Genomic DNA, 26514 nt, shown 5'->3' on the forward strand with positions numbered 1-26514 from the left:
CTAATGACGGCAATTAGCACTTTGGCCACCTTGCTCTCGGCTAACTCATTGTTTTCCACGTATTTACTATTGTGCAAAAAGAAAAGAAAATGAGGCCTCCGTGTCTGTTTTTAACATTGGTGGTTTCCCAGGTGACCCACCAAATTGCATTCGCTTGTTACGTTCCTCGTAGATTAAAGGAAACTCCAGCGACCTGACATTGACGCAGATAAAACAAGGAGAGGAGTGTAGCATTTTTTAATAAATACGTCAACTGAGGTTCGTTCAGATGTATGAATTGAGGAATTGATTTGTGGGTGTAAAAGTTGAAATATTTTTAGTATGTTGTAAACATTCAAAAAAGTACTGTCAAACATTCCCTTTTGCACCTGTTGTGTATTGAGTGAATAATGTTGGCAAAATCATAGTCAAATTCTAATTTCCAGACATCACTGTGATGTTTTGTATGCATATTTGTACGCTCACCTTTTTTAAAGTACAGAGAAAGAAATTACAGGTTTCTGGTCCTCACCAGTTCTAAGCCATCTGGTGGGGACCAGAAAATATAAGCCGCAGTGTTCAAAATGGAGGAAAAAAGTTGCTGCTTGTAGCTTGGAATGTATGGTAGTCATTTCTGAGCAGTGACGTGTGCATAGCTGTTAAAAAAATGTTGAGGTTGAAGCCTGCAGCTCCCAAGCCCATCTCACCTGAGCCCACCAGACTTGTCGGGCAACAGCGAAATCCCCTCTCTCACCTCTAATGATCCCCTCTGGCTAAAGGTATATGACGCTCTCGTGCAGCTGCAGACCAGACTCGTCCTGAGGGTAGGAGAGGTTAATGGAAAAGGTTGTTCACCTGGATGACATTAACTTTAGTTAAGCACTTTCCAGTCTGACCGGACCAAGGCCAGTGTTGGCCGCATTACTGAAATTAGTAATTAGTTAAGAATACTAGTTACCTCATTTATAAAGTAACTCAGTTACCCCCAAGATAACTGACACCAAAAACTGTCTTACTCCGTAACTAACTATCTATTAATTACTGTATGAACTCGCATAAAAGCCGATCCCCTAAAACTGCTTTAAAATAGCTACATGATAAAATTAATAAAATAAAAAGTCTATACCAACCAGCGGAAGCAGTGGCTTTATATTTCTTGGCTCGTGCAATTTTTAGAGCTTGCAAACGGATACTTAGACACTCCATATCCATTTTGTCCCTGGGCGTCAAACCACTCCTAGATATCCTTCTCCATTTCTGGGTACTATCCCAGATGTTTTCTTTTATTTCTCCAGACATGGCATTTTGCAAAACTAATTTTGCAAATAAACAGACCAGGATTAAGCACATTTTTACCGTCAATTCTGCTTAGGTTTTTTCCATTGATTTCCGGTTGGTTTGTTGTTCCTGTATGAGCCACGCCCCCTTCTCCATTTACTCCCTACCATTCGCTACTGGTGACACACAACCATCCATCCATCCATTATCTGCACCGCTTATCATCAGTAGGGTCGCGGGGGTGCTGGAGCCCATCCCAGCCATCTTCGGGCAGTGGGCAGGGGACACTTTGAACTGGTTGAAAGCTGGTCACAGGGCACACATGACCTGCGCTCGGACAGTTTTGAGATACTGTAAGCTCCTGGGCTGCCCAGCCATAAACATTTGGAAAGCACTAATAATTGACATTTGTGGAAAAAAAGCTGGGGAGAATAAACAGGTTGAATATGACTATGAGCGATCAGTTGAATGTGGTAACCTTTTATCCCAACCAAAATCTGCAACACCTCTATTTCTGAAGTGCATTGCATCACGCTGCTTCTTAAGTTTACAGTTTTTCTTTTTCCACAGTATGTTAAATTGCGCCTTTGCCTTTTGATCTTAAGTTTGTTTGGGGTGGGATTTCAAGAATGGAAAACTGTTGAAAACTTAATAAAAATGTGAAATAAAAATAAATAACAAAATAATCCAAGTTAAGCCTTAATAGCTATAAAACACATTCAAATAGTAAATAAACATAGAAAATACAGTGATGAGTTCTATAAGATTGTATTAATGAAACAAAATGCGTGTTTATTATGAGGAAGTCGCCGTAAAGGAAGTGTGTGCTGGAGGAGTAGGTGGGAGGCTTGCAAACATCTTTTTACGGCACAATTCTTTATAACCTTTTTTTTGTTTTTATTCAACACTTTCTTTTGCCCTTTAAGCTGGACTTGCAATGTTTTAACTCTCTGATAGTCTCTTGAAGAAAAAAATTAGATAAGATTTGTCCCTGCTCCATCTTCTAAATGTTACAGAAATACATAAGTATCATTAAAAAGAGCTGTAGCATGACTAGCGAGCTGTTTTGAGCATTCTCTAGTGGTAGCCCTTGGGAATGCTTAGGTTTTCCCTCTTGTGTGGAGGAAAATATTTGTTCTGAATGAATCTCATATATCAAAATTCTTGTGTTTAGAGGTGCTGATATAGAGGTACAACTGTATTTTATTGTAATGTTGTAAATCCAGCTTGGATGGGAGTATAGATGGTAGAAAGAATATCTCCATGAGGACAAATACGGCATCTTTAGACAGCACCACCATAATTGTATTTGCTGTATGTTGTGTTTAATTTTAAACACCCCTTGAATTAAGCTGCTGCGTGACAACATGGGAGATGCAGGAGTGTTCAGCACTTCGAGGGCATTACAAGGCACGATCTACATTTAATAGCTGCAAAATAACGCCGTAAAACACCATGTAGTAACGACTGTAAAGTTCCTTTGTAACACTGTGGTCCTAACACTGACTGAGACGGACGAGAATGGTCTTCTTTTCCCTTTCTTTTTCCAACAGACCACCTAATGCTTTAACGCGAATCAGAAACCAAGTGTTAATAGGATTACATTTTCCCCACACTGTAACCCGGCGATGTAATTATCCTCAAGTGTTCGAGCAATATCAGAGTCAGTCACGTTAAATGTGAGGACGCCTAATGAGTATTCGCCACTCAAAACGGGCTCTCGTACTGTCTGTGCCCACTTTTGTGTATGGCTTTCTTCTCTGTTTGTAATGTGATCGTCAGAATGTGCACACATACACACACTAAATGACATGACAGCCCTCAGCTCATAACACGGTGTCAGTCTGTCATTGGGCTGCTATGTGAGCTTTAGGAATGAGGCCACAGGTGCTGGTGGAGACACGCGGCCCGAGACGCCGAGAATTAGGCGGTGTAAACGGACATTTGGTGTTTAAAAACAAAACTTTTTCTCCTCCAATTAGGGCTGCAACTCACGACTTTTTATAACCCTCTTCTTCTGTTAATTTTCAGGTAACACACCCCATCTTAAGCATGTGTCTTAAATCAGCTGTAAAATACACTAAAAATGATAATACATCATCCAAAATGTTTTTGTTATCTCTTGGTTACTTTGTTAAATGGTAAATGGTCTGCATTTATATAGCGCTTTTCAAGACGTTTTTCTATTTTTGTGGTGCGTCAATGAGCTTTTTCTCAGGAAGTGTTCCCCTCAATTTAAATTTAGAAAGATTTTAAAATGAAGCTCAAAATAGTTATATAAATAAAATAATATATTTTTTTTTCAATCGACTATTACTAAGGGGTATCACAGTACAATTGCTAAATAGATGTTTCTTCCTTTTTCATTTTAATATTATTCTCTATAATGCAGTGATTAACACATTTACTTAGCACGCGTAATTTTTTTTCTTGAATCAAGCATTTCATTGTTTTAAAAATGTGGCAAATGATTGATTTCCATTTCTCCCAATTGATCAGTAGATATGTCATAATTAATCATTACACTCACCTGTGCCCGCACGTTTGGCGCCAGCTACTGCTGGTTACCTGATTGGTTCCCCGTCCTACTTAAGCTCAGTCCTTTCACTCACCTGTTGTCAGTCCGTCAGCAAACCTCTGATTTCACAAGGCAAGCATTTTTGACTCGGACTCCCTTCGGTCCCGTTTTTGTCACCCGTTTTCCACTCAACCGTTCCTGATTTCCCCATTTGTATCCTGCCACGACCCGTTTTTTGACCCCGACCATGTTCTGATCTCCCTTCCCGGCTTACGACCTGTTTTTCCGTCTAACTACGCTACGATCCACTTCCGCATTCTGAACATGCTCCGATCTTGTGAGCGGCTTGCTTCCCGCCCCCAGCGAGCACCGGCGCTGCCTTTCCTCTATATTTCAATAAACATGTGAGAACGGTTACGCATTTGGGTTTACCATTTGTTCTGGTCATGACAAGATACAAGGTTACAATGAATTCAAAATCAACAGCATCGACAAACAATTGACGAAACAGAAGGAAACGAAAAGTGATGACAGGAGAAAGCCCGACCTTATCTTGCTACCGTCAACTTGACAAGCTAAACACTCATTCCTATTAATCAAATCATGTAATGCAGACTGTTTTTTCTCTCAGTTTAGAAACATGTGTTAGTACGACAATTGTTTATTTCTATTGATTAAACAAAACAAGACAGTTGAAGGTATTTTAGTTCCAGGAAGCTGGTAACAAAAATCATTTTTAGAGTGATGTACAGTACATGTCAAGTTTTTCGAGTTGAGAAATCACTTCCTGGGCCACTGTTTCTGTATTTGGGTCAGAATCATTATTTGTAGCTTTCACGGTATGAGCGTAAGTATGCGGTTTGATTTTAGTTTCATCGATTAGAACACAGGTGTCAAACAGGCGGCCCGCGGGCCGAATCAGGCCCGCTAGGGGATTCGATCCGGCCCGCTTGACAATGCTCAGAGAAGCGCAAGAGAAAGAGAGCTGTAGGTTGAAATAGGTCCACTTGATGTTGCAAAAGCCAGATGCCTCTCACAAACGCTGCACTTGTATTTCTCTCTCTCTCTAATCTCTCTTTCCCTCTCTCTCTTCCTCCATTTTTCCCTCACTCTCTCTTCCTCTCTCTCTTTCACTCTCTGTCTCTTTTTCTCTTTCTTTGTTCCTTTTTGTCTCTTTCTCTCTGTCTTTTTCCCTTCTTTTGCTCTTTCTTCATTTTTTTATTTTACTCTCTTTCTCTCTCTATTGCTTTCCCCTTCTGTCTTTCCCATTTCTCTTTCTCTCCTTCTCTCTTCTCTCCTCCTTTTCTCTCATTCTATTTCTCTTTGGATTTCCTTCTTTCTCTTTCTTTCCCCCTCTCTCATTATTTCTTTTTTATCTCTTGTTTCTCACGCTCTCTCTCTCTCTCTCTCTCTCTCTCTCTCTCTCTCTTTCTTTTTCTCTCTCTCTCTGTCTCTCTTTCTGTTTTTTTGTCCCACCCTCTTTACCTTTCTCTCCCTATCTTTCTCTTATTTCTCTCTCTCTCTTTTTTCTTTCTCTCTAATCTACTAAACCGGCCCCCGAGAGAATGTTTGTTCTAATGTGTGGCCCCCGAGCTTAAATGAGTTTGACACCCCTGGATTAGAACATTGCTCAAACGACTATTCGGGATATTTCAGGGTGCTGATAATAAACAAAGAAAAATACATCTTATATTGAACATTTTACACATTTCTGAAAAAAAAAATAGTCGGTCATTGATCAATGAACTTGGAAAATGATAATTGATCATGTTTACTCCAATCGGTTTAAAAATGTACGTGGTTTCCTCTCTCCCATTGCGATGCAGTTGAGCTCTGCGCTTAATCAGCTGTTTTGTCCCCTCACAGCTGCTTCTATTTTGTCCCCCGCCTCGGTCACTATCTCTTGCTACTTTTCTCTCTCTCTATCAGCAGTTTAACAGCTGTTCCTGCCTTGTTGTCACTCGTACAGCACCCCGTAAGAGTTGGAGCACAGCAGAGTTGACGGGTCGCAGGAAAAAGGCGATTGAGGCTGATTTGAATCTTCTGAATTATTCATCCCTGATAACTGAGTCGTGGCGATATTCGGCGTGACCCTCTCCGGCAGAGCTGGGAATAGATGATTCACAGAGCGTGCATGTGTCTCTATATCTGGAATATTTTTATAGGCCGCGTCTCACAGGGGGGCAGCTGTTGGCCGTGATCGGAACGCCGTTCCCTTTCGCTTTGTCTACGAAGCAATAACACGGCCGCTGATTGACCGTCTAGCCGGGATGATGAAGTCGATTGACATTCGAGGGCGGGGACATCATGCAAACACGGTTGGGTTAGGATAATAGTGTGCTAGATTCTGAGAAATAATGATTTACCAGTGTTGGGTGTGTTACTAAGAAAAGAAAGTAACTCATTACAGTTACTAGTTACTTCATTTAAAAAGTAATTGTTTGACCCCCCCCAGATTGCTGGCACCCAAAAGTAGCCCGTTACTCTGAAAGCAACTATTTAGTGACAAATTCCCGCATGCACTCACATTTGAAGCAGACCATCTTAAACTGCTTAAACATAGCCATCTAATGAAATAAAACGTGTAAACTACTCTGTGGAAGCCTTCGTATTTATTGGCGTGAGTCATCTTAAAGGCTTGCAAATGAACACCTAGCCGAGAAATTACATATCCATTTTGTCAATGGACTTCAAACCACTCGAAGATTTCCTCCTTATTTACGGAGTACTGTCCAAGCTGTTTCCTTTTTCAGCAGGCATAATGTATAGCAAAAATAATTTCACAAATAAAAAGAACATAACATATTTACCAAAAACTTGCATTTGCCCAAATCATTTCTTGTTGGCTTGTTGATCCTGTATAAGCCACGCCCACTCCCCCCGCGCTGCCTACCAATCTCTACTGTCGACACAAAACAAAATTTGTCCATTTAAGCTGACCCCCGGATTTGATATTGAGCATCCCTACTTTAGATTGTTATTGTTTAACTGGCTTATTTTTGGGAGGATAACCCCAGTTAATGTAAATATTATCAACAATTATGTTTTGTCCACATTTATTTGGGGTAGAATCTGTGGTCTTACATGGTCACCCCAAGTAGCATGTGTCACGATCCTGCACTGTGAGTCCTACTATGTTTGTTCTCTCTCTTCTGCTCTCTCATCCTCTCTTCTCTCTTGACCTTTCCATATTTGGTCACTCACTTCTGAATGCCTATTTCCGCCTTACAGCTATTGGTACTTTGTCTCTTCCCTTCATTAGTACTTGGTCCCCTTTGGTTCTCTGCTAGTTCCTTGCTTCTTAGTTCTTCTCCCAGGCATTCTGATCTCACCTTTTTGTTACACCAGTGTATCAAACCCTTGCCTGTACCTCCAGATCACAAGCACAGGCTAACACACTCTCTCTCTGTTTGGGTTGACTGGAACACCGACCCCTCGCTTGCATCTTGGATTGTGATTGTTGCACGACTACCTGACTTCCCGTGCACCGAACCCTGCCTGAATATAAGGCCATTGTTTGCTCTACTAGTCAGTGTTTTAACACTTTGCTTCCCCACAACCCCAAGTGGGTTCATGGTAGCATTTGGGTCACCCATCCCTCATATATAACAAACTACTACTGCATTCAAAACAATATGGATGTTTCCTTTACATAGGGTATCAACTATTATTCGCTATTTTGCTCTTCAGGGCAAGATTGTATTTCAACCATGGCGATGATGCGGAAGGCTGTTAACTTTTGCACAGCATGTGAAAACTACCTTAATTCTCGCCTCATCAATGCATGTGCACAATCAAAAGCCTGCAAAATGTTGACGTAAAGAACCCAACCTATAACGTACTCTAAAATTGTCTTTGGTGTAAACACGCGTGTGAAGCTTGTTTGCGTGCGGACGGTCCAACTTTTCCAGTCCTATAAATAATCACACCAAGAAGCTTTTTCTTTTTTTTATAGTGAAAGGCCTTTTGAATAAAATCAAAATAGTCGAGTCGGCTTCCTGTTACTGTGGTCGTGAGCGGTCGCTTGACTGAAGGCTGAACAAATTTATTTTGGGCCCGGGTCCTCATAAAAGCCACTGCGGTCCTCCGCTCGGCCTTTTCGGGGCGAAAAGTGACTCCGAATGGTTGGTGGTCGTCTGACAGTCGACTTGAGACGCGAACACGGTGATATATATATAACAAAAGGTGTTCTGTGCACAGTGTACAGCTGGGAATATACTTCTTCCACTAATGATTAATGGGGCTGCCCGTGGCGGCTGCGACACTTCTATTTGGACATTGAAACCTATCGGGCTTCTGCCTCCGGGATTCCCCGTCACGCGGCACACCGCGTCTTCCTACATTCCTCGCATTTCTGATTACCACAAATTTACCCCTAAACCCCCCTCGCTCAGACTTGACCGGTGTTGGATTACCAATCTGTTGAACTCGGAACGCAGCCCGGGAAATACCATGGCGGGACCCCTTCCCACTTCAGATCTCAACTGTTCATTTCGACAGAAGCCGCGGTTAAATGCACACAAACTCCGACTTAAACCCTTTTTGATTGTGTCTGATCTTTCTGCGTCGGCCAGCTGATAGTCGGTGCTATTTGACTACCTGCTTGGTGTGAGAGCTACAGCTGGGGTGAATTACACGCTTCTGTGAAAAAAGGAAAAGTAAAATAAAGCGTAATCTTTATCTTATTAGCGGTGCGTCACACAAGCAAGCAAATGTGTGCTGAATTTAAAGAAAACACTGGTCGCAGGATTAACTTCAGATCAGACTGATTTTCAAGGCTGAAGGAATAAGAACGTGATGTCTTTTGCAAGATTGCATGCAAAACAAAAAAGGTTATGCAGTCATTCTCTACCATAACATTATCGGCATCAAATTCCCTTTTGAACGTGCTTGATAATGCAAAATGTAAGTCTTATGGCTTAACGTGCCCTATTTTGGGCTTTTTACTGGTTTTTGATGTACTAATGAAAGGAAAAGTTTCTAAAAGAAAGCTGACATATTACTCAAATAGGTAAATCATGTTAAAGGGACTTTATGTATTATGCATTGCCTTGTTGCGGTAAAAAAACAAAAACGAATAAATATTGAAGATTTAATATTAAGGTAAGATCTTAAGCCCGAGCCCGATCCTGACCCGAGCTCTGTTTCTGAGGCAAACACTGAGGCTCATGATGCAAGTCCAGAAATAAGCAATAGAAGAATTTGCAAGTGGCAGACGCAAAAAGAGGCTCTGAACTGCACAACTACAAATGGTCGTGATTGGCAGTGTCTCGCCCGCAGACATGCGCAGACCCGTAAATGATTGCTTACACCTCTCTTGTGTTTCTCTGAGGCCAAAACGGTCAAATTCCTTCAGCTTTTCGCCCTTTGGTCTGACTGTCCCGACTGTCAGGTTAGGCTGCTGAAAGCTCCTCGGGGCTTTCAATTACTGTGTGAGATGTGCCCATTTCTCGCCAGACAGCTACAGTAAAAGTATCTGTAGCATTAGTGCCAGAAAACCATACGTGATTACGAGTTTTCGTTCAATGGGAATTGAATCACACTGAATGGTTCTTTATCAAATTTATGCAAATGTCACCAAAAATTAAATCAGTGACGTGCAGTCAAGGGAAGGGAAGTGATGGTGTGCCTCACCTGTCATCATGAAAATATAAAAAAGTATGTAACGTTTTAATGTGCTGAGCGTCTTTAGAGTGAGAGTTCTCTTGCCTCATTGCAGAGGGCGATAGTGAGGCTAGGGTTTCAGATTTGGGGCTCACCTCAGCTCCAGACATTAGAATTAGTAATAGTATTATTAGTAAGCTAACAGTCAAAGTCAAGCCATCCAATACTTTTTTTCTTGTTCAACGGACTTTTTTTTTAAATACAGTAATGGAGGATTACCTATATATTGATAGTTTGATTCAAAATGAGCTGCTCATATATGTCATTTGTAGGGTAAAGTAAGACAGACTTAACACTTATTTTTCGATGCTACAGTTATATATTGCTTTCTTGCTCTGACAATCAAATGATGAATAAAGTTTAAGTTAAGTTATTTATAAATCTGACTGTGCCTCACCACAGGCAAACTTCACCGCACGTCACTGACTTGAATATCACTAATTCTCACAATTTGCTGTTGCCCCTACAGAGCATATAAAACTTTTTTTAAAGCTCCGTGGTAATTGTTTCAGTTTTTCCTTTTTCAGCCCATTTCTGTGGCCAGGCTCCATTTTACAGAATGAAATGAGTATCAAGCAGCCTCAGCAGCTGTGATAGTACCCCACATAAAAGAGACCTCGTAGAAACAGTAACAGCACATACAAATCTTTTTTACTTCAAAGGTATTTGAGAATGGGAAGACAGCAAAATGCTGTCCCTTTTTTTTCCTAACTGAGTCGTCGCCTTTTAGGGAAACTACACGCTCTTCTGTATAAATATTGAAAGCAGGAACATCACAAAAATACTTTGTATCACACTAAGCAAATGTTAAGCTTCCCAGGTGCTGTCTTCAGGTGAGATTTACATTTTGCAAAGAAATACATTTGCAAACTGCATGAAAAATAAACAGAGCACGCCAAAACAAACACGCGCATAACCAGAATTGTCTATTAGTTTCCCACTGATGCTTTCTATTCAATGCGGCTTGTATTCATAAGGGTGAGTCATCTCATCAGGTTTTGGCGAGCAACTCACCTATTGGACTAACAGCTGGAGGACCTTTTTTTCTGTGTGTGCGTTAAATTTAGTTGCATAAAATAGTATTGGATTTGTAAACAGGAATTGCCACGGATAGATTACTGTAAAACAGGAATTTATAGAAGTGTGAAACGGCTCCTGATTAGAAATGTCCTTGTTGCCATTGATATCAATCAAATCATGTAATGCAACGACATTAGAGAATATCAAGTATCGATAAAGTATTTGGAACATATTGGGAAAGTCACTGTCACAACCAGAACGGAGTCAGGACCCAAATGCGTAGCGTTAACCAAGAGTTTATTGAATGGAGTCGCTCTCGCAATCAGATCGTGATTCGAATATGGAAGTGGATATCCCGAAGCGGGAGATGGCGGTGTCAGGGACAGAAAAACAAGTGTATAGCGGGACAGGAGAGCAAAAACATGGTCAGGATCGTAAGCCTGGACGGGAGGAGCAGATGTGGTTGGGATCAAAAACGGGTCGTAGCCGGAGACAAACGGGGAGATCAGAATGGACAGGTGAAAAAACGGGTGCAAAAACGCGACAGGTGGGAGTTAGGGTCAAAAAGGCTTGCCTTGTAACAACAGAGGTTCGCAGACGGACTGACAAAATGAGAGTGACAGGACTGGGCTTGAAAAGGGACAGGGAGCCAATCAGATAGCCCGCAGCAGCTAGTGCCAAATGAGCGGGCACAGGTGATCCAAATCGGTAATCATAACAGTCACGTATTGTTACAAAGTTGTTTGAATGCACTTATAAAATGATTAACCAATCCTGATTACCATATTTTCCAGACTATTTGTCAAAAAACTATACGTTTTTTCACACTTTGGCCGAAGGTTTAACCTATACCCTGGATGCGACTTATCTGTGGAATCGTTAACACATTATTACTGGTTATATAACTTCACATGTTATTTTTACACTCAACCACAAGAGGGCCTGTGTTGATAAATTCACCTTTGCCGTGTTGTCATCCTTTTCTTAGCATTCAGGACATGAATGTTAAGAGGATACGGCGTCATTTCGCCAAAGTAAATATTTTCAACTCGCTCAAAATGGATATCTATTCAAGGAACAAATGCTCTATGCTTTACTGTTCTATCTCATTTCACGCAAAAAACTAGACGCAAAGTTATTTTAGTGATGCGCGAGTGACGTATGCTCGGGGGAGGTTCACATGAGGGCACAAACCAGTAATTTATAAAAACAACTGAGAACGAAATGGCACCAAAAGGAAAATAATATTCTGCAGATTACAAGCTGCAAATAGTGAAATACGCAATTTGTATGCCTTGTAAGCTACTGGAGAGAAGCAGAAATGAGATATGATGTAAGCGGCATAGAGGCGGAAAAAGGAATCAAGGCATCCTCTATCGAGACACTGTGGAGGAAAATTTAATTGGTGATTTGGAGTGAGAATGATACTTTAGTTAGCATTTTCTTTATGCTAGAGTTATCGGAATAATTTGTTACACCGTTACTGATATTAACAGGCATGTCGATCATGTAATGCTATGTTCGTATTCGGTACAGTTATTCAGCCTGTTTTTCTCTATTTTATTTTGAATTGCCTTTCAAAATGCCATGTATGTTTTGGGTGTACGATTTTATCAAATACATTTCCCCCCAAATTCGACTGATACTCTGGGTGTGACTTATATAAAGCTTTTCCATCTTAATTATACATTTTTGGGCTGGAGCGACTTATACTCCAGTGAGACTTACAGTCGGGAAAATACAGTAAGTTGTTAAAACCTACAACCAAAGTGATTTGAACCAGTAGATAAAATAGTTCAAAAAACAAAATGAGGTTGTGGGTGAGGGGAATTATCACATATATTTGATCAAAATATTTGTCCGTCTGTGACCCAGAAACATAAACATCCACATGACTGTTTAGTTTGTGCGACCACGCCGGCATTGCACTGTGACTATTTTGACTTTAGATTTCCGATCTTTCGGACTTATCTCTAAAAGCTTTGTGGATATCAAACGAACATGTAGATGTGTCTGGTTCGAACGAGTAAACAGGAAGGCGACGATGGACAATGTGGAATGTGGCTTGAGTGGATGGGCAGCATTTTAGGCATGTTGCGTGCTTGAGGCTTGCTTGTTTATTATGTGTCACACTGCACATTTCCACTGTACACTTCCACTTGAGGAATGTGGCCCTGCATGCAAACGGCCTGACTCTACAGTAAACTCTAGGATTTCTGAATTTCATCACTTGCATAAAACCTTTTTGACTCAGACAGCCGTAAAAGCAAAATATTTTGATTTTACTTTGTGAAAGAGTAACACCATATATTTTGAAACAAAATTCAACAAAACCGCTTAACCTGTTATCAGTCAAAAGCGCATTCTTCAGCACATTTTAACTCACTGTGTATGGAATAAAAATAATACCTGTGTCCCAAATGTTAACCAATATACCCTTTAAATTACTTCAGATGTCATGAACCAGAACAGGATCAGGACCCAAAGGCATGACGTTTCTCACACAATCCTTTTATTTTACGGGAAATGGGGTGTCATGCACGTTAGGCAGCAGTCTGGCGTGAAATCATCGGAAGCCAGAGGCCGATGAGATCGATACCAATTGCCCGAGTAGATATCGGACAGATGGTGTCGATACCGGACAGGACGGGACAGACAGGATTGATAATGAAACAGGATATCGAAATAAAACAGGACAAACTAGATGGAGAGAATAATAAAAAGGACAAAAATAGACTGGAACAAAACTGGGAATCGATATTAAACAGGACAAAAATAAACGGGAACAATACCGGACAGGATATGCCAACAGGAAACAGGACTAAGTCAAAACACACGTCTTGCGGGACAGAGGTTTGTTGACGGACTGACAAACGGAGAGTGAGAACACTGAACTTAAATAAAGAAAAGCCAATTTGTCAACGAGCCGCAGCTGGCGCCACAGGGGCAGGCCAATTGGGCGCCATGGCAACCGTGACGTTAGATCATTATTATTGGGTCGGGCCGCGAGATTATAGTCAGACATTAAACCAGTCTGTGGTACAGAAAAAGTGCCGACAATTGCCTTAAAACAAGGACTAACAGTCTCAAATACAATTTCTTCCCAAGGGCCAGCAACACCCTTAGCCAGAACACAAACCTGTGAAAACTATATACACCTTGCCCATGTATCGATGGGTATTCACATCTTATTTCTTGACTTACTTTGAATTATGCTGCTGTTAAATGTCATTGCACTACTTTTTCATTGCACTGTTGTTCTGTTGCACTTACTTGGGCCAGTCTTCAAGGACTACCTCGTAGTTTATTTTTGCCTTATTATCTTTGCATTCTCAACTTATTTTTCTCATTCAAGTTATTATGTGTTTATCCTGGAATTCCATGTTTTATCCTGTGGTCCCTACGTTGTTATCAATGACAACAACAAAAAAAAATGTACTGCTAGATAGTGCTAAGCTAAAATCAACCTATGTTAAAACACGAGGTTGTTTCAAAAACATAAAAAACATTTTGAACAATCCAAATTAGCTTCAATAGCACGGCGGCGCAGTGGTTAGCGCATGTGCGGCACAGTTCATGTCTTGGGAACCTCCTGCGTGGGTTCAAATCCAGCTCCAGACTTCTTGTGCGGAGTTTGTATGTTCTCCCCGTGCTTGCGTGGGTTTCCTCCGGGCGCTCCGGTTTCCTCCCACATTCCAAAAACATGCATTTCAGGTGAATTGGCCGGTCCAAATTGTCCCTAGGTCTGAATGAGCGAGTGAGTTGTCTGTCCCCGTGTGCCCTGCGATTGGCTGGCAACCAGTTCAGGGTGTCCCCTGCCCACTGCCCGATGATTGCTGGGATGGGCTCCAGCACCCCCGCGACCCTACTGAGGATAAGCGGTGTAGCTGATGAGATGAGATGAGATGAGATGAAATTTTAAAGTTAGTAAATTAGTAAATTGTATGCCAGTATGTCAGGTGTGTCTTGCATAGCACTAGACTTTACTTTAAGCGCTGGTTAGGCACATTGCACTGACTGAACCATCCACTTTTTCTTCCTTTAACAAACAAATGTTTTATTTAGAAAATGTTATAAATTAGAATATTGGATTCAGGTGGGGAGCACGGCGGCGCAGTGGGTAGTGCGTGTGCGGCACAGTTCTGAGGTCATGAGATCAAACCTCCAGTGTGGAGTTAGCATGTTCTCTCCGCGCTTGCGTGGGTTTCCTCCGGGCACTCTGGTTTCCTCCCGTATTCCAAAAAACATGCATGTCAGGTTAATTGGCCGGTCCAAATTGTCCCTAGGTGTGAATGAATGAGTGAGTTGTCTTTCCCTGTGTGGCCTGCGACTGGCAACCAGTTCAGGATGTCCCCTGCCCACTGCCCGAGGATGGCTGGGATGGGCTTCAGCACCCCCGCGACCCTACTGACAATAATCGGTAAAGATAATGGATGGATTCAGGTGCAAGTAGCATGAAATCAAATCCTTTATAAAAATTGCACATGTGTAAAGCTTTGCCTAGTGCTTTGGAATCAAAGCGCAAGAGAACTAACAAGGTTATCGCTGAATAATTGTGAGCTCTATGTTTAAGCATCTGAATCTGCTCCGTGAAAATACCGCGACAAGCTGATAATGAGCTTTTAGCAATATCGTATCCAATCGTCAACAAAATCACATAAAAACAGGGCACAAAGATCTATTAACGATAAGACTTGAGTTTCTGACCAAATATAGCCAGCATAATTTCACATGGCACAGATGGTATATGTGTCACACTCAACCATTAATAAGTATCCATATAAAGTCCGTCTTTTTAACAGTATGAACTATTTGGACAAGGAAAGTCTTCTCAATTTAAAATGACAAACCTTAATTTTTAGTATCTCTTTGTTGTCACGACCAGAACGGAATCAGGACCCAATTGCGTAACGTTTATCACAAGTTTTATTGAAAGAAAGAGGAAGGGCTGCGCCCATGATCCGGTGTTCGCTGGACGCGGGAAGCAAGTCGCTCTCGTACTCGGATTGTGATCCGAACGCGGAAGTGGATCTTCCGTAGGGAGCGATGGCGGTGTCAGGGACGGAAAAACGGGTCGGTAGCTGGGACTGGGAGAGCAAGGCGTGGTTGGAGTCGGAAACGAGTCGTAAGCCAGAACGGGAGAGTAGACGTAGTCGGGATCAAAAATGGGTCGTAAGCCGGGACGGGGGAGGAGACGTGATCGGGATCAAAACAGGTCGTAGCCGGAGACAAGCGGGACAGGCAGGAGTCAGGGACAAAAAGGCTTGCCTTGTATCAACAGAGGTTCGTAGACGGACTGACCACTGGAGCGTGACAGGACTTGTTTTAAATAGGGAGGGGAGCCAATCAGAGCCAAATGAGCGGGCACAGGTGATTCACATCCGTAATTATGACAATTGTATTGTTTATTGGGCAGAGGGGGTCGTTTTTGAAGGCTTGTTAGTGAAATGATGTTTTAAGTTATTTCAATAGAGAAAAAATTGTCCTAATCGCGACTCTCTGTGACGTATCTCACTCTTGCTATTTTTTTTTGCAGTTTATAAAAGGACACTAATTTATTAGATCTCATATTACATGCTGCCAATCATCAGATTCCTGTCTTTATTCCCTTAAGTCTTGATGATGCTAGGATGCATGTATGTTATATAAGATCCCTTCATTCCCCCCGCCACTACATTTTTTTGCTGACAATATGTCAAAACAGCAGCCTGCTTCTTTTTTCTCTCCCCCTGCCGTAAGGAGCAACATCTTTGCCCTCCCTCCTGTACAAAGACACAAAAGTCAGTGTGAGTGGATTAAAAATGCAAAGTCTGCAAGATCTATTTGCGTCGTACTACTGTTTTCCATAAATATGGAGTAAAAACTCAGAGAATAAGGCCACGTCGATGCAGCAAAGCATTTATAAAGACATTTTAAAGCAGTAAAACGGCTCTCGACGGGACATCCAGAACATGAAGTTTGAGGGATTATTTATGGCCAAAGAGACTCACCGCATCGTCAATTTAATCTCTTTTTCCTTTCGACAGTGTTCATATGCAGCTTCATGGTGGCAGCCCCTATCTTCGGTTACCTGGGTGACCGTTTCAACAGAAAGGCCATTCTGAGCTGCGGAATTTTCTTCTGGTCCACCGTCACGCTGCTCAGCTCCTTCATCAGCAAAGAGGTATGTTGCGGCAGCAGTTGCTGGAGCACATCCCAGCTATAGTATCTTCGGGCTTGGCTCTCAGCGTTAGGGGTTAGAATTGCGGGGTGTGGTCACCTAATGACTACCAATATCAGGTTTTGCGACACATCGGCCGGGTAGAACTATCGTTGCATAATCTATTGTACACAGTTGCAAGTGTGTATATGCAAACAGACCCCTGATTAGAGGAGGATAAGGAGAGGAAGAAGGAAGAAGACATGTACATTCAAAAGTCTGGGTTCACTTGGAAATGTCCTTATTTTTAATGGAGGGTGGAAATGTATGTTGGCCTGGAGAAGGATAGGTGCCACCATGCTATACTTGCCCAAGACACACAACAGGTAACGGTACCCCTACGCCACGGGTAGTGAAGTGTTCAAACCAACCAAAAAAAAAACAGTTTATTTTCAATGAATATAACATATTTTTGATCACAAATACATCCCATTCATTGTTAATGTGGTAAATAAATATTTTAGCTGCTAATGTCCGCCTTTATTGCAATATAAGTGTAGAAAGGCTCATTTCCATTGTATGAAAAAGACATTGTGTTTGATAATTGCCTTAGCAGGTTAACAAATAATTAGAAAACCTAAGTAGTATGATTTTAGCACAGCTGAGAACAGTTTAGCTGGTAAAATAAACTGTGAAACTGACCTTCCTGGGGGCTAGTCGAGTATCTGGAACATCACATTAGTGGATGTGATTTAAGTTTCTGAATGCCCAGAAAAAGAGAACTCCCGTTTGAAACTTGACAGTCTTTTCTTGTTCTGAGAAACGAAGGCTGTTCCATGCGAGAAATTGTCATGAATCTGAGGATCCCCTACAGGGGTCTTTACAACTACCTTCAGAGAACAGCACAAGCAGGCTCTAACCAGGGTACAAAGACAAGTGGGAGGCACAACTAATCATACAACTAATACATTAGAGTCTCTAGTTTGAAAAATAAACACCTTACAGGTCCACAACTAGTAGCTTGGTTAAATACTACGGATAATGGATAATGAATAACGAAGATAGAACAATAACCCTTAAAAACCCCAAACCCCAAACCCACAAAACACCAGTGTCAACATCTACTGTGAAGAGGCAACTCCGAGGTGCTGGCCTTTAAGGCAAAGTAGCAGAGAAAAAGCCATATCTGAGATGGGACGACAAAAGAAAGAATTGGGCAAAAGAATACTTAGCTTGGCCTCAAAACATCTCAAACCGAGTTGGAACAAAATTAGCGATAAATAAAGACATATAATACAGTTTACCACATAAATGTCACACGCATGATTTTTTTCAACATTTTAAAACCTGTGTGAGTCCTTTGAAATCTCGAATTTCAAATTCACTTCTCGGAAAAAAAGTCTTGTTAATAATACAGCTGTGATTGCTTATATTGCCAGGCCAAATTGGCCTTGAGGTACCTCTTAAATATGTTTGATCCATCTGAAAGGTTTTCTCATGGTTTCACACCATATTCAGGCCTTTGCTTGTCGAAATATTCATTTTGGAATTTCTGCCTATATGTATGGACCACCTACATACCCACCTCTCATCAAAATTCCAGTCCAGTGTATGGGAACTACTGAACAGAAGGTCACAAGTACACTTCCACAAACAAATTAACATCGACAAAAACATAAACTCGCTGGGAATTAAATGAAAAGCGCTTAACTGGCAGCCTGAAAGCCTGAACCACTCGTGTTTTCCCAGCACACGGCCGCCAACACTGCTCAGCGGTGGCTGCGTGTCGACCGCTTTCTCATCTCCAACTAGCATTAGCAGATCGCTTCCCAGCAGTCTCTTCAGCTGTGGAAGAAATGACAGCGCACACGTGGAAATGTATGTGTCTGCCAATGTGCTAGCGAGGCTGTGGCAAGATGGCAGTCGTTTATTTGCCCGAGCGGGAAATGCAGTCAGGCGCGTTAAGTCTAAGAGTGAACGAAGTGGTCCTTCCCTTTTTGTGAAGTGCCGCGGTTAAGTTAAGAAAACATAGCCGCTGGAGTTACCTGTCTCGACTCCAGGATTTGTTTTATTTGTTTTTTGTTATTCAAACTTACTATTTCTTAACGCTAACTGAAAATGGCAATCATTAAAGGGACACGGTGTAATATTCAACCTAATGGACTTCCTGGTAGCGATAGGAAAGGAGTTGCGATTACCAGACATCATCGGCGTTACAACACGCCTCCAAGACAAGGTGCTAATTTCTGGAGGAAGCAGGTGGTGATCCTTGAACCGATGGTCCCCTGGGAGGACTAGATGGATGAAGATAAGAAGAGGAAGATGACAAAAAGCGCCGATCTCGTGGCTGAATGCTGGAGGAATGGGTGAAGGGTCTGCTCCAAACCTATTAAAAATACCTAAATTCAGCAAATTCAGCAAAGTCTATGCTCACGTTTGCCCAATTGATTTTGTTGTTCCTGTATACGCCACGCCTCCTACCCACGTGCGGCCTATCAATCGCTACTGGTGACACACAATCACCTGTGCACATTTCAAATTACTATTATTATTATTTTATTTCATAGGTGTAAATATGCCTAGGATGTGATTATATACGGAAGGGATAGTATCAGGATATCATTAGAGAGAAACTATGTTACTTCATACTCTGTTCTTTAGATGGCGCCACAAATCCACAATTCAGTTGTATTTCGTAGGTAGTTACAAACTACTACCTGTGCAGTAATTGTGGTCAGTGTTGTTTTGTTGGCCAATTATGGGTAGTATATTACTTCATGAGCAAAGAAAAAAAAACAAGATTATTATTCATGGTCTGCTTTTAAAAGTAACGGCAGTTCAGTTACAAAATTGTATTAAAGCGCGTTACAGTACTGGGAGCAGTATTTGTGTTCTAGGAACTAGTTACTCCCAACACTCCCCGCTAGACAATGCTAAGAAAAGCACAAGAAACAAAGTGAGCTGCATCGCATCAAACAAAGACTTGCGGTTTTGAATATGTCCACTGGATGTCACCAAAGCCTGGTGCCTCTGGCAAAGCACACACTGTAGCTCTATTTGCTGACTATCGTTAATCAACCAAAAAAAATTCAGGAAACCCATCCCTTTGTTATTTTACTTAGAATAAAAGGAACCGTTGCACCGTTTAAGGCAATACAAAACAAAAAAACAAATGTGTGTGTCTTTGCAGAAGTTTAAAGAAGCTTGAGCACCTTCTGAAAATAATATAAAATCTAACAGCGAACTTCTCGTATTTAAGTAAAAATACAACAATAAAAATAATGGCAGAAAATACTTTTGAATAATTGAATCAATTATTTAAATCGGTGTTTGTATGCTATTTTTGTCATTTCCCAGTTTGCGTGAGTTTCTCAGAATTCTCATTTTATTGAAGGAAAAATATCATATGAAAACCCCAAAGTAGTCGTTTTACACTGTGATCAAATCCTACATCCCTGATCTTAATTTAATTGTGAGCCTCCAAAAAGATCCCCATCCCTACGGCAAAGCCATTAATTAATCTGGCCCCCCATGAGAAGGTTTTTTTATGCCATGTGGCCCCCCTAAACTAAAATAAGTTTGACACCCCTCCTTTATGTGGTCTGAGTAGTCTGCAACAATCAAAAGTCCATTTCAAGGTTCTCTCTAGAGAATGGGTTGCTATAGAAACAGATGCCCACACAGATGCCTCTTCTAATGTGACCACTCCTTTTCATTAAATCCCCATCAGATTATCTTTTCTGAGCAAATGAAAACTAGCGAAAGATAATTACACACGTGCAGTTTTTAATAGAACCCATAGCAATCTTGTCTCAGTCAGCACGCCGAAAAAAAATCTGCCCAATAGATTCGATGCACAAAGGTTTGTGACATATATTTAATAATGTTTAGGTATGAATTTGAATTTTCTGCTTATTTTTTATCATTTGAAAAATAAAATACTCGTTGGTCATTTATTTTACATAACTTGAGTCTCACCGATTGAACGCTGACATGAGTGTCCACCATCTTGCTGCTCTGGGTACCCTTAAATCATAAACCTGTCCAAACCAGAACATATGGTAGACCCAATTGCGTAACGTTTCACACAAAAGTTAATTGGGATCTCGAGGAAACAAACGCCAGCGATCCAGTGATCGCTGGACAGGAGGAGCAAGCAGCTCACGGGATCGGAGCGTAATCGGAACGCGGAAGTGATTCAACGGGACAGAAGATCGGAGTGTGGTCAGGGGAAAAAACGGGTCGACAGCCGGAGCGGGAGGTCAGAGCGTGGTCAAATGGACAAAACAGGTCAATAGCCGGAGACAAATGGGAAAATCAGGAGCAGACGAGTAGGAAACGGATGAAGACGGGACCGACGGGAGCTAGAGTCAAAGTGCTTGCTTTGCGTATGCAGAGGTTCGCTGACTGACACAGAGAAAGAGAGGAACAAAGACAGAGAAAAAGAGGCAGAGAGAGAGATAAAGAGTTAGAGAAAAATTGGAGGAGAGAGAGTGAGAGAGAAAGAGAGAGAGAAAGAGAGAGTACAGCGTTTGTAAGAGGCACCTGGCTTTGGCAACATCAAGTGGACTTCAACCTGCGGCTCGTTTTTCTCTAGCGTTGTCTTGGGGCCCGGATTTGATCCCATAACGGACCTGATCCGGCCCGCGGACTGCCTGTTTGACACCCATGTATTAAAAAAATAAAAACGTCAAAGTTCTTACACTTGCACTACAGCAATGTCCTGCACTTGAAAAAGGTGCACATAATACAAAATCTAACCTACAGCAATGTCCGGATTTTTTTCGACATCCCGAAATTTTTTTTCGTATGTACCGTTTTGCGTAACTCGAATTTTCATAAGAGGAGCGTCTGTATAGTGATTTTATTCTCTTTCCAAGTATTTGGATAATGAGAAACTATTAAAACAATGCAGTCAATTTACACGACTTGACGTATTTTTAGGTAGTACAGTTATATCTTAAAGGCTTTGATGAGATCGTAAAGTTTAAGAAACCGAAAGTTATCATCCTTACCGATCGTAAATGTGGAAGCAATGCGTAAGTTTAGTCCATTGGAAGAAAAGTCCGCTTAATTACTATATACACTACCATTCAAGTCAAGTCAAGTCATTTTTATTTGTATAGCCCTTAATCACAAAGAGTCTCAAAGGGCTTCACAGGATATTACACAGTATTTTTTCAGACTAATATTACACCATCCCCTGATCTGGAACCAACATGAGGGCATGGAAATCTCAAAAACCTCAACATGAGGAAAATGAAGAAACCTTGAGAAGGGACCGCACATGTGGCATCCCCCTTTCAGGATTACCAGACAGCAAAAAATGTTGCAATCACAAATAATACAGAGATATTCAAAAGGTTGGGGGTCTCCTTGTTTTTGAAGGGAAAGCCCTTTTTTCAATGAAAATAACATACATGTACTCTGAAGTACACCCTGCGCATTATTTACTTGTTAAATGACTATTTCACCGGCTAACGACTGTTTTTTTTTTTTTACTTAATATCTGTGTAAAAAGCTGTACAGAGGCCTCTTTTCACCAACAAGCACTATAGTGTTCTAACAATACATTGTGTTTGCTATTTGCTTAAGAAGGCCAACATAGTATTAGAAAACCCTTGTGCAAGTATATTAGCGCAACTGGAAATAGTTTAGCTGGTTAGAAAAGCTATAAAATTGACCCTGCTTTAATCTGGTCCAGTACCTGGAGCATCACATTTGTGGGTGTGATTAAATGAATGGCCAGAGAAAAAAATGAAAATGCTGAAATGTGTACAGTGGCTTTCTTTAACAAATAAAGGTATTTCTAAGCAACCCCAAACATGTCAGGACCAGAACAGAAACAGGACCCAATTGCGTAACGTTTCTCACGAGTTTTATTGAATAGAAAGAGGAAGGGCTGTGCCCACGATCCGGTGTTCGCTAGGCGCGGGAAGCAAGTCGCTCTTGTACTCGGTTTGTGATCTGAATACGGAAGTGGATCTTCCGTAGCGGGCGATGGTGGTGTCAGGGACGGAAAAACAGATCGATAGCCGGGACAGGAGAGCAAAAACGTGGTCAGGGTGAGAAACGGGTCGTAAGCCGGGACGGGAGAGCAGACGTAGTCGGGATCAAAAACAGGTCGTAAGCTGGGACGGGAGAGCAGACGTGGTCAGGATCGAAACAGGTCTTAGCCGGAGACAAACGGGAGCAAAAACGGGACAGGCGGGAGTCAGGGTCGAAAAGGGCTTGCCTTGTATAAACAGAGGTTCGCAGACGGACTGACCATATGGGACAGACAGGACTGGGTTCAAATAGTGACAAGGATCCAATCACACGGTTGGCGCCAAATGAGCGGGCACAGGTGATTCTAATCTGTAATCATGACAAAACTTTTGAATGGTAGTGGTCATATTTTACATTTTCTACTTTTTAAATCTTTTTTCTTGTAGATCAATAAATGAGGACATCCTTGACATTAGATAAATTGGCTGATTTGGCAGAGGTCAGATTGTTTTATATTAAGAATCTTTTTTCCAGAGTTTTTTTTTTTTTATTGATTCAGGAATACACTACCTAACATTCCCCTTTCCCCAGGTGAAGTGAAGTCAATTTTTGTTCCAACAAAGGCCACCACATTGCAAAAATTCTTGCTACAAGGTCTAATGTGTAAAAAAGAATTCCCGTGTATTGTCTTTTTTCAGTACTACTGGTTGTTTGTGCTGTCCCGGGGCCTGGTGGGCATCGGAGAGTCCAGCTACTCATCGATTTCCCCCACCATCATTGGAGACCTGTTCACAAATAACAAGCGCACAATGATGCTTTCTTTCTTCTACTTGGCCATCCCCTTGGGAAGGTAAGGAGCAGAAGCTCTTTTTTTTTTTTACGATCAATTACCACTCCGACTTACAGCTGTTATTGATACAACCTCGCCTCGTCTCCCACACAAGAATTCAGAACATGAAATAAATGGTGCATGGGTGTGGAAATTGGAAGCATTTTAAAGTCAAATCCAACGGCCTTCCATTTCATTCAATAAGAAAAAGGACCGCAAGGAGAGAGTGAACAAGTTTGACTGCCGAAAGATGAATGGACCGGTGGATAAAGCGCAAAACAACTCCTGCGAGGTTTAACATTAACATGCAGAACATGGAGAATCCAGAAGAAGATGCTAGCAGAAAAAGTGTATGCTGCAGCATTTCATTAAAATTCCATGAATATGTCAAAACATCACGGGAGTGGAATCATGACGTAATCCTCTAATGGCAAAACAGGCTGTGGGAGCGTCATTATGTGGTTGTTTGAGATGTTTTCGGGCTTTTAAAAGACAAGGAAAAAACAAAGTGACCTCTAATGAGTTGCCAAAATGCTCCGGTCCTACTAAACTGCCCGGCAACAGACACAATAGAAGGTGAAAGATTTGGCCTATCCAGATAGAACTGACATTGTTGTGAGCATTTTGAGGAAATGACCTCAAAAGTTTGATTAACTTCACAGGAAATCTCATTTTTTTCATCCCATATTTTTAAGAATACCTTCCCATACAGGATGTACTCTAGGTTAACTAATGTCAAGGCTGGATTTCTTTTCTTTTTTTCTGAAGAGCAGTTTAATTCATTTGAGTAAAAACTTTCTTGTTTGTGGAGCAAAAATAAAACCAAATTAGGGTTAGCTTAGAAATTAACATGTTCTGTAGTTCATCTAGAGCAGGGGTGTCCATACCATTCAAAGAGTGGGCCAGATTTGCTAAGCTGAAAATGGGTGAGGGCCGATTTATGAGCCTGGCATTCTTTAAACAGTCTTTGATAAATTCACCGTCCGTGAAAGGTTTGCAGTGCTTGGCAATCAGTGTAGTGACTTCATAGCTCGCCTTTGTAGCATTTTCATTTGATCCGCTGGGTCTCGTAAAAAAAAGCTGTTGTGCCGGTAAAACAGCTCCTATTTGCTTTACCTTTTTTACAGCGTTCGTTACCAGTTAGCTTTTTGTATTCACCATGTTGTCTGGAAGTGCCTCTTGACTATATATTCTTTATAAGTCTCTTGGTAAATAAGGTAGACGCACTTGTTTCCGATTTTGGTTAAAACAAACAACAACAAAAAGAAAATTTTCCACTTGTCCTGGAAGTGGTGGCCCTCACAGTCAGCTTTCCCTTTTTTATTTACAGTTGCCATGTTGGAAATGGGGTGGCCAAATGGCTTCTGCCATCATCTGGTGATTTTTACAATATTTGGATAAATATATTTTATAATGCAGTCAACATTACTAGCAGGCCACATATTATTACATTTTATGAGGTCACGGGCCAGTAAAAATGTGATCACGGGCCATAACTGGCAACCAGGCCAGACTTTGGACATACTGATCTAGGGATATGATGATTGATGTACAGTGCAGGCTGCGCTGGCAACCAATAATAAAACACGCTAAAGATATTGCCAAATGCTATCATGTTGACAGCTGTAAATGGGTCAGTCCACTCACCAGAAAGTAATTCCCTTTGCCTTAGTGCAGTGGTGTTAAACATTTCTTTGTCTTTTTCTCCCTCTTTCTCTTTCTACTGTTCTTTCACTGTCTCCCTCTTTCTCTCTATAGTTGTCCTGTTAATCTCACTCTTTTTATCTTTCTTTCTCTCTTCCCTTCGCTTTCTCCCCCTCTTTCTTTCTGTTTTTCTTCCTCACTTTTTTCTCTTTCTTTTTCTCTTACTTTTTCTCTTTCTTTCTCATTTTCTTTCTTTCTCTATTTCTCTCTTTCTTTTGCTTTTTCTGTTTCTTTCTCTTTTTCCTTCTTTTTCTTTCTATCTGTTTTCGTCTCCCCCTGCTTTCTGTCTCTCTCTCACTCTAGCTCTCTCTCTCTTTCTCCCTTTCTTATTTTCTCTCTCTTTTTAAATGTCTTTCAGTTTCTCTCTCCTTCTCGTTTTCTTTTTCCCTCTCTTTCTCCTTCTCATTCTCTCTTTATTTCTCTCTCTTTTTCTCTTTCTTTCTTTATTTTTCTTTATCTCTTTCTTTTCCTTTCTCTCTTTAGTGTCATGCTGTCTCTTGTTTTCTCCCTGACTGTCTTTCTCTCCCTTTTTCTAATTCTTACTGTTCTTTTCTCTCTCTCCCTCTCTCTCTCTCTCTCTCCCTCTCTCTCTCTCTCTCTCTCTCTCTCTCTCTCTCTCTCTCTCTCTCTCTCTCTCTCTCTCTCTCTCTCTCTCTAGATAGTTAGCAAGTAATAACCCGTAAGCATATAACCAGAAATAACCAGGTAAAATATTGTAGGATTTTGTTTCTCAGTTTTGCAATTCAGTGCTATTTTTGGGAAGAACATCAAGCACGATTTTCCTTGCAATATTGCAACACCAAACCAGTTATGTTTAGCCTCGGATGCTAAAGTGCTAATTCCCATCCTTTCCCAACAGTTGTTTATTTTCATTAAAAAAGGGTTTAGTTAGTCAGTATAGTTTAATACAGCTACCTATGTAGTGTTTGTGTTTGCAAAGTTTTACAACACCCACACTTTCCATGACAGTGGAATAGCCCAAACCAGGCTAATTAGCAAATTATCCTGGGTTTAACTGCTATATTTGTCTTCAATTGATCAGTGTGGAGTGTGCATGCACTCAACTCTTTAATCAGGCTGCAAACGGATGTGTGTAGCGTCAAATTGAAAGGATGGGAAACAAACACAGCAAGCGAACCCCGGGGCAATGAGTCATAGGCTTTATATATAAATGACAAGCATGTACCACTGGCGTGTGGCTGATCGGCAGTTGTGTTGTTTCCCTGCAGTGGATTGGGTTATATCCTGGGCACCAGCGCCAAGGTTGCTGCAGGAGACTGGCACTGGGCACTGCGGGTAAGGCCATCAACAGCTATGTTAAACACACAAACAAACCCACACAAGGACAGATTTAGAGCCTCTCCTGCGGGGCTGCGCTCGGGTCCGTCAAAGATC

At 41.3% G+C, this 26514-nt stretch overlaps 1 protein-coding gene across 1 annotated transcript in view; it reads left to right on the forward strand.

Annotated features, from left to right (window-relative positions):
- spns2 (SPNS lysolipid transporter 2, sphingosine-1-phosphate) overlaps positions 1 to 26514 on the forward strand; it is a 97373-nt gene that overhangs the window by 34313 nt on the left and 36546 nt on the right. The window contains exons 3-5 of the mRNA XM_088320975.1: positions 16486 to 16622; positions 23285 to 23436; positions 26349 to 26415. Coding sequence (XP_088177101.1) covers positions 16486 to 16622; positions 23285 to 23436; positions 26349 to 26415 — 356 coding nt within the window. The remainder of the gene's footprint in view (positions 1 to 16485; positions 16623 to 23284; positions 23437 to 26348; positions 26416 to 26514) is intronic.

The sequence above is a fragment of the Urocampus carinirostris genome, chromosome 17, assembly GCF_059441175.1.
Source record: "Urocampus carinirostris isolate Australia breed hairy pipefish chromosome 17, RoL_Ucar_1.0, whole genome shotgun sequence".
Taxonomy (NCBI): Eukaryota; Metazoa; Chordata; class Actinopteri; order Syngnathiformes; family Syngnathidae; genus Urocampus; species Urocampus carinirostris.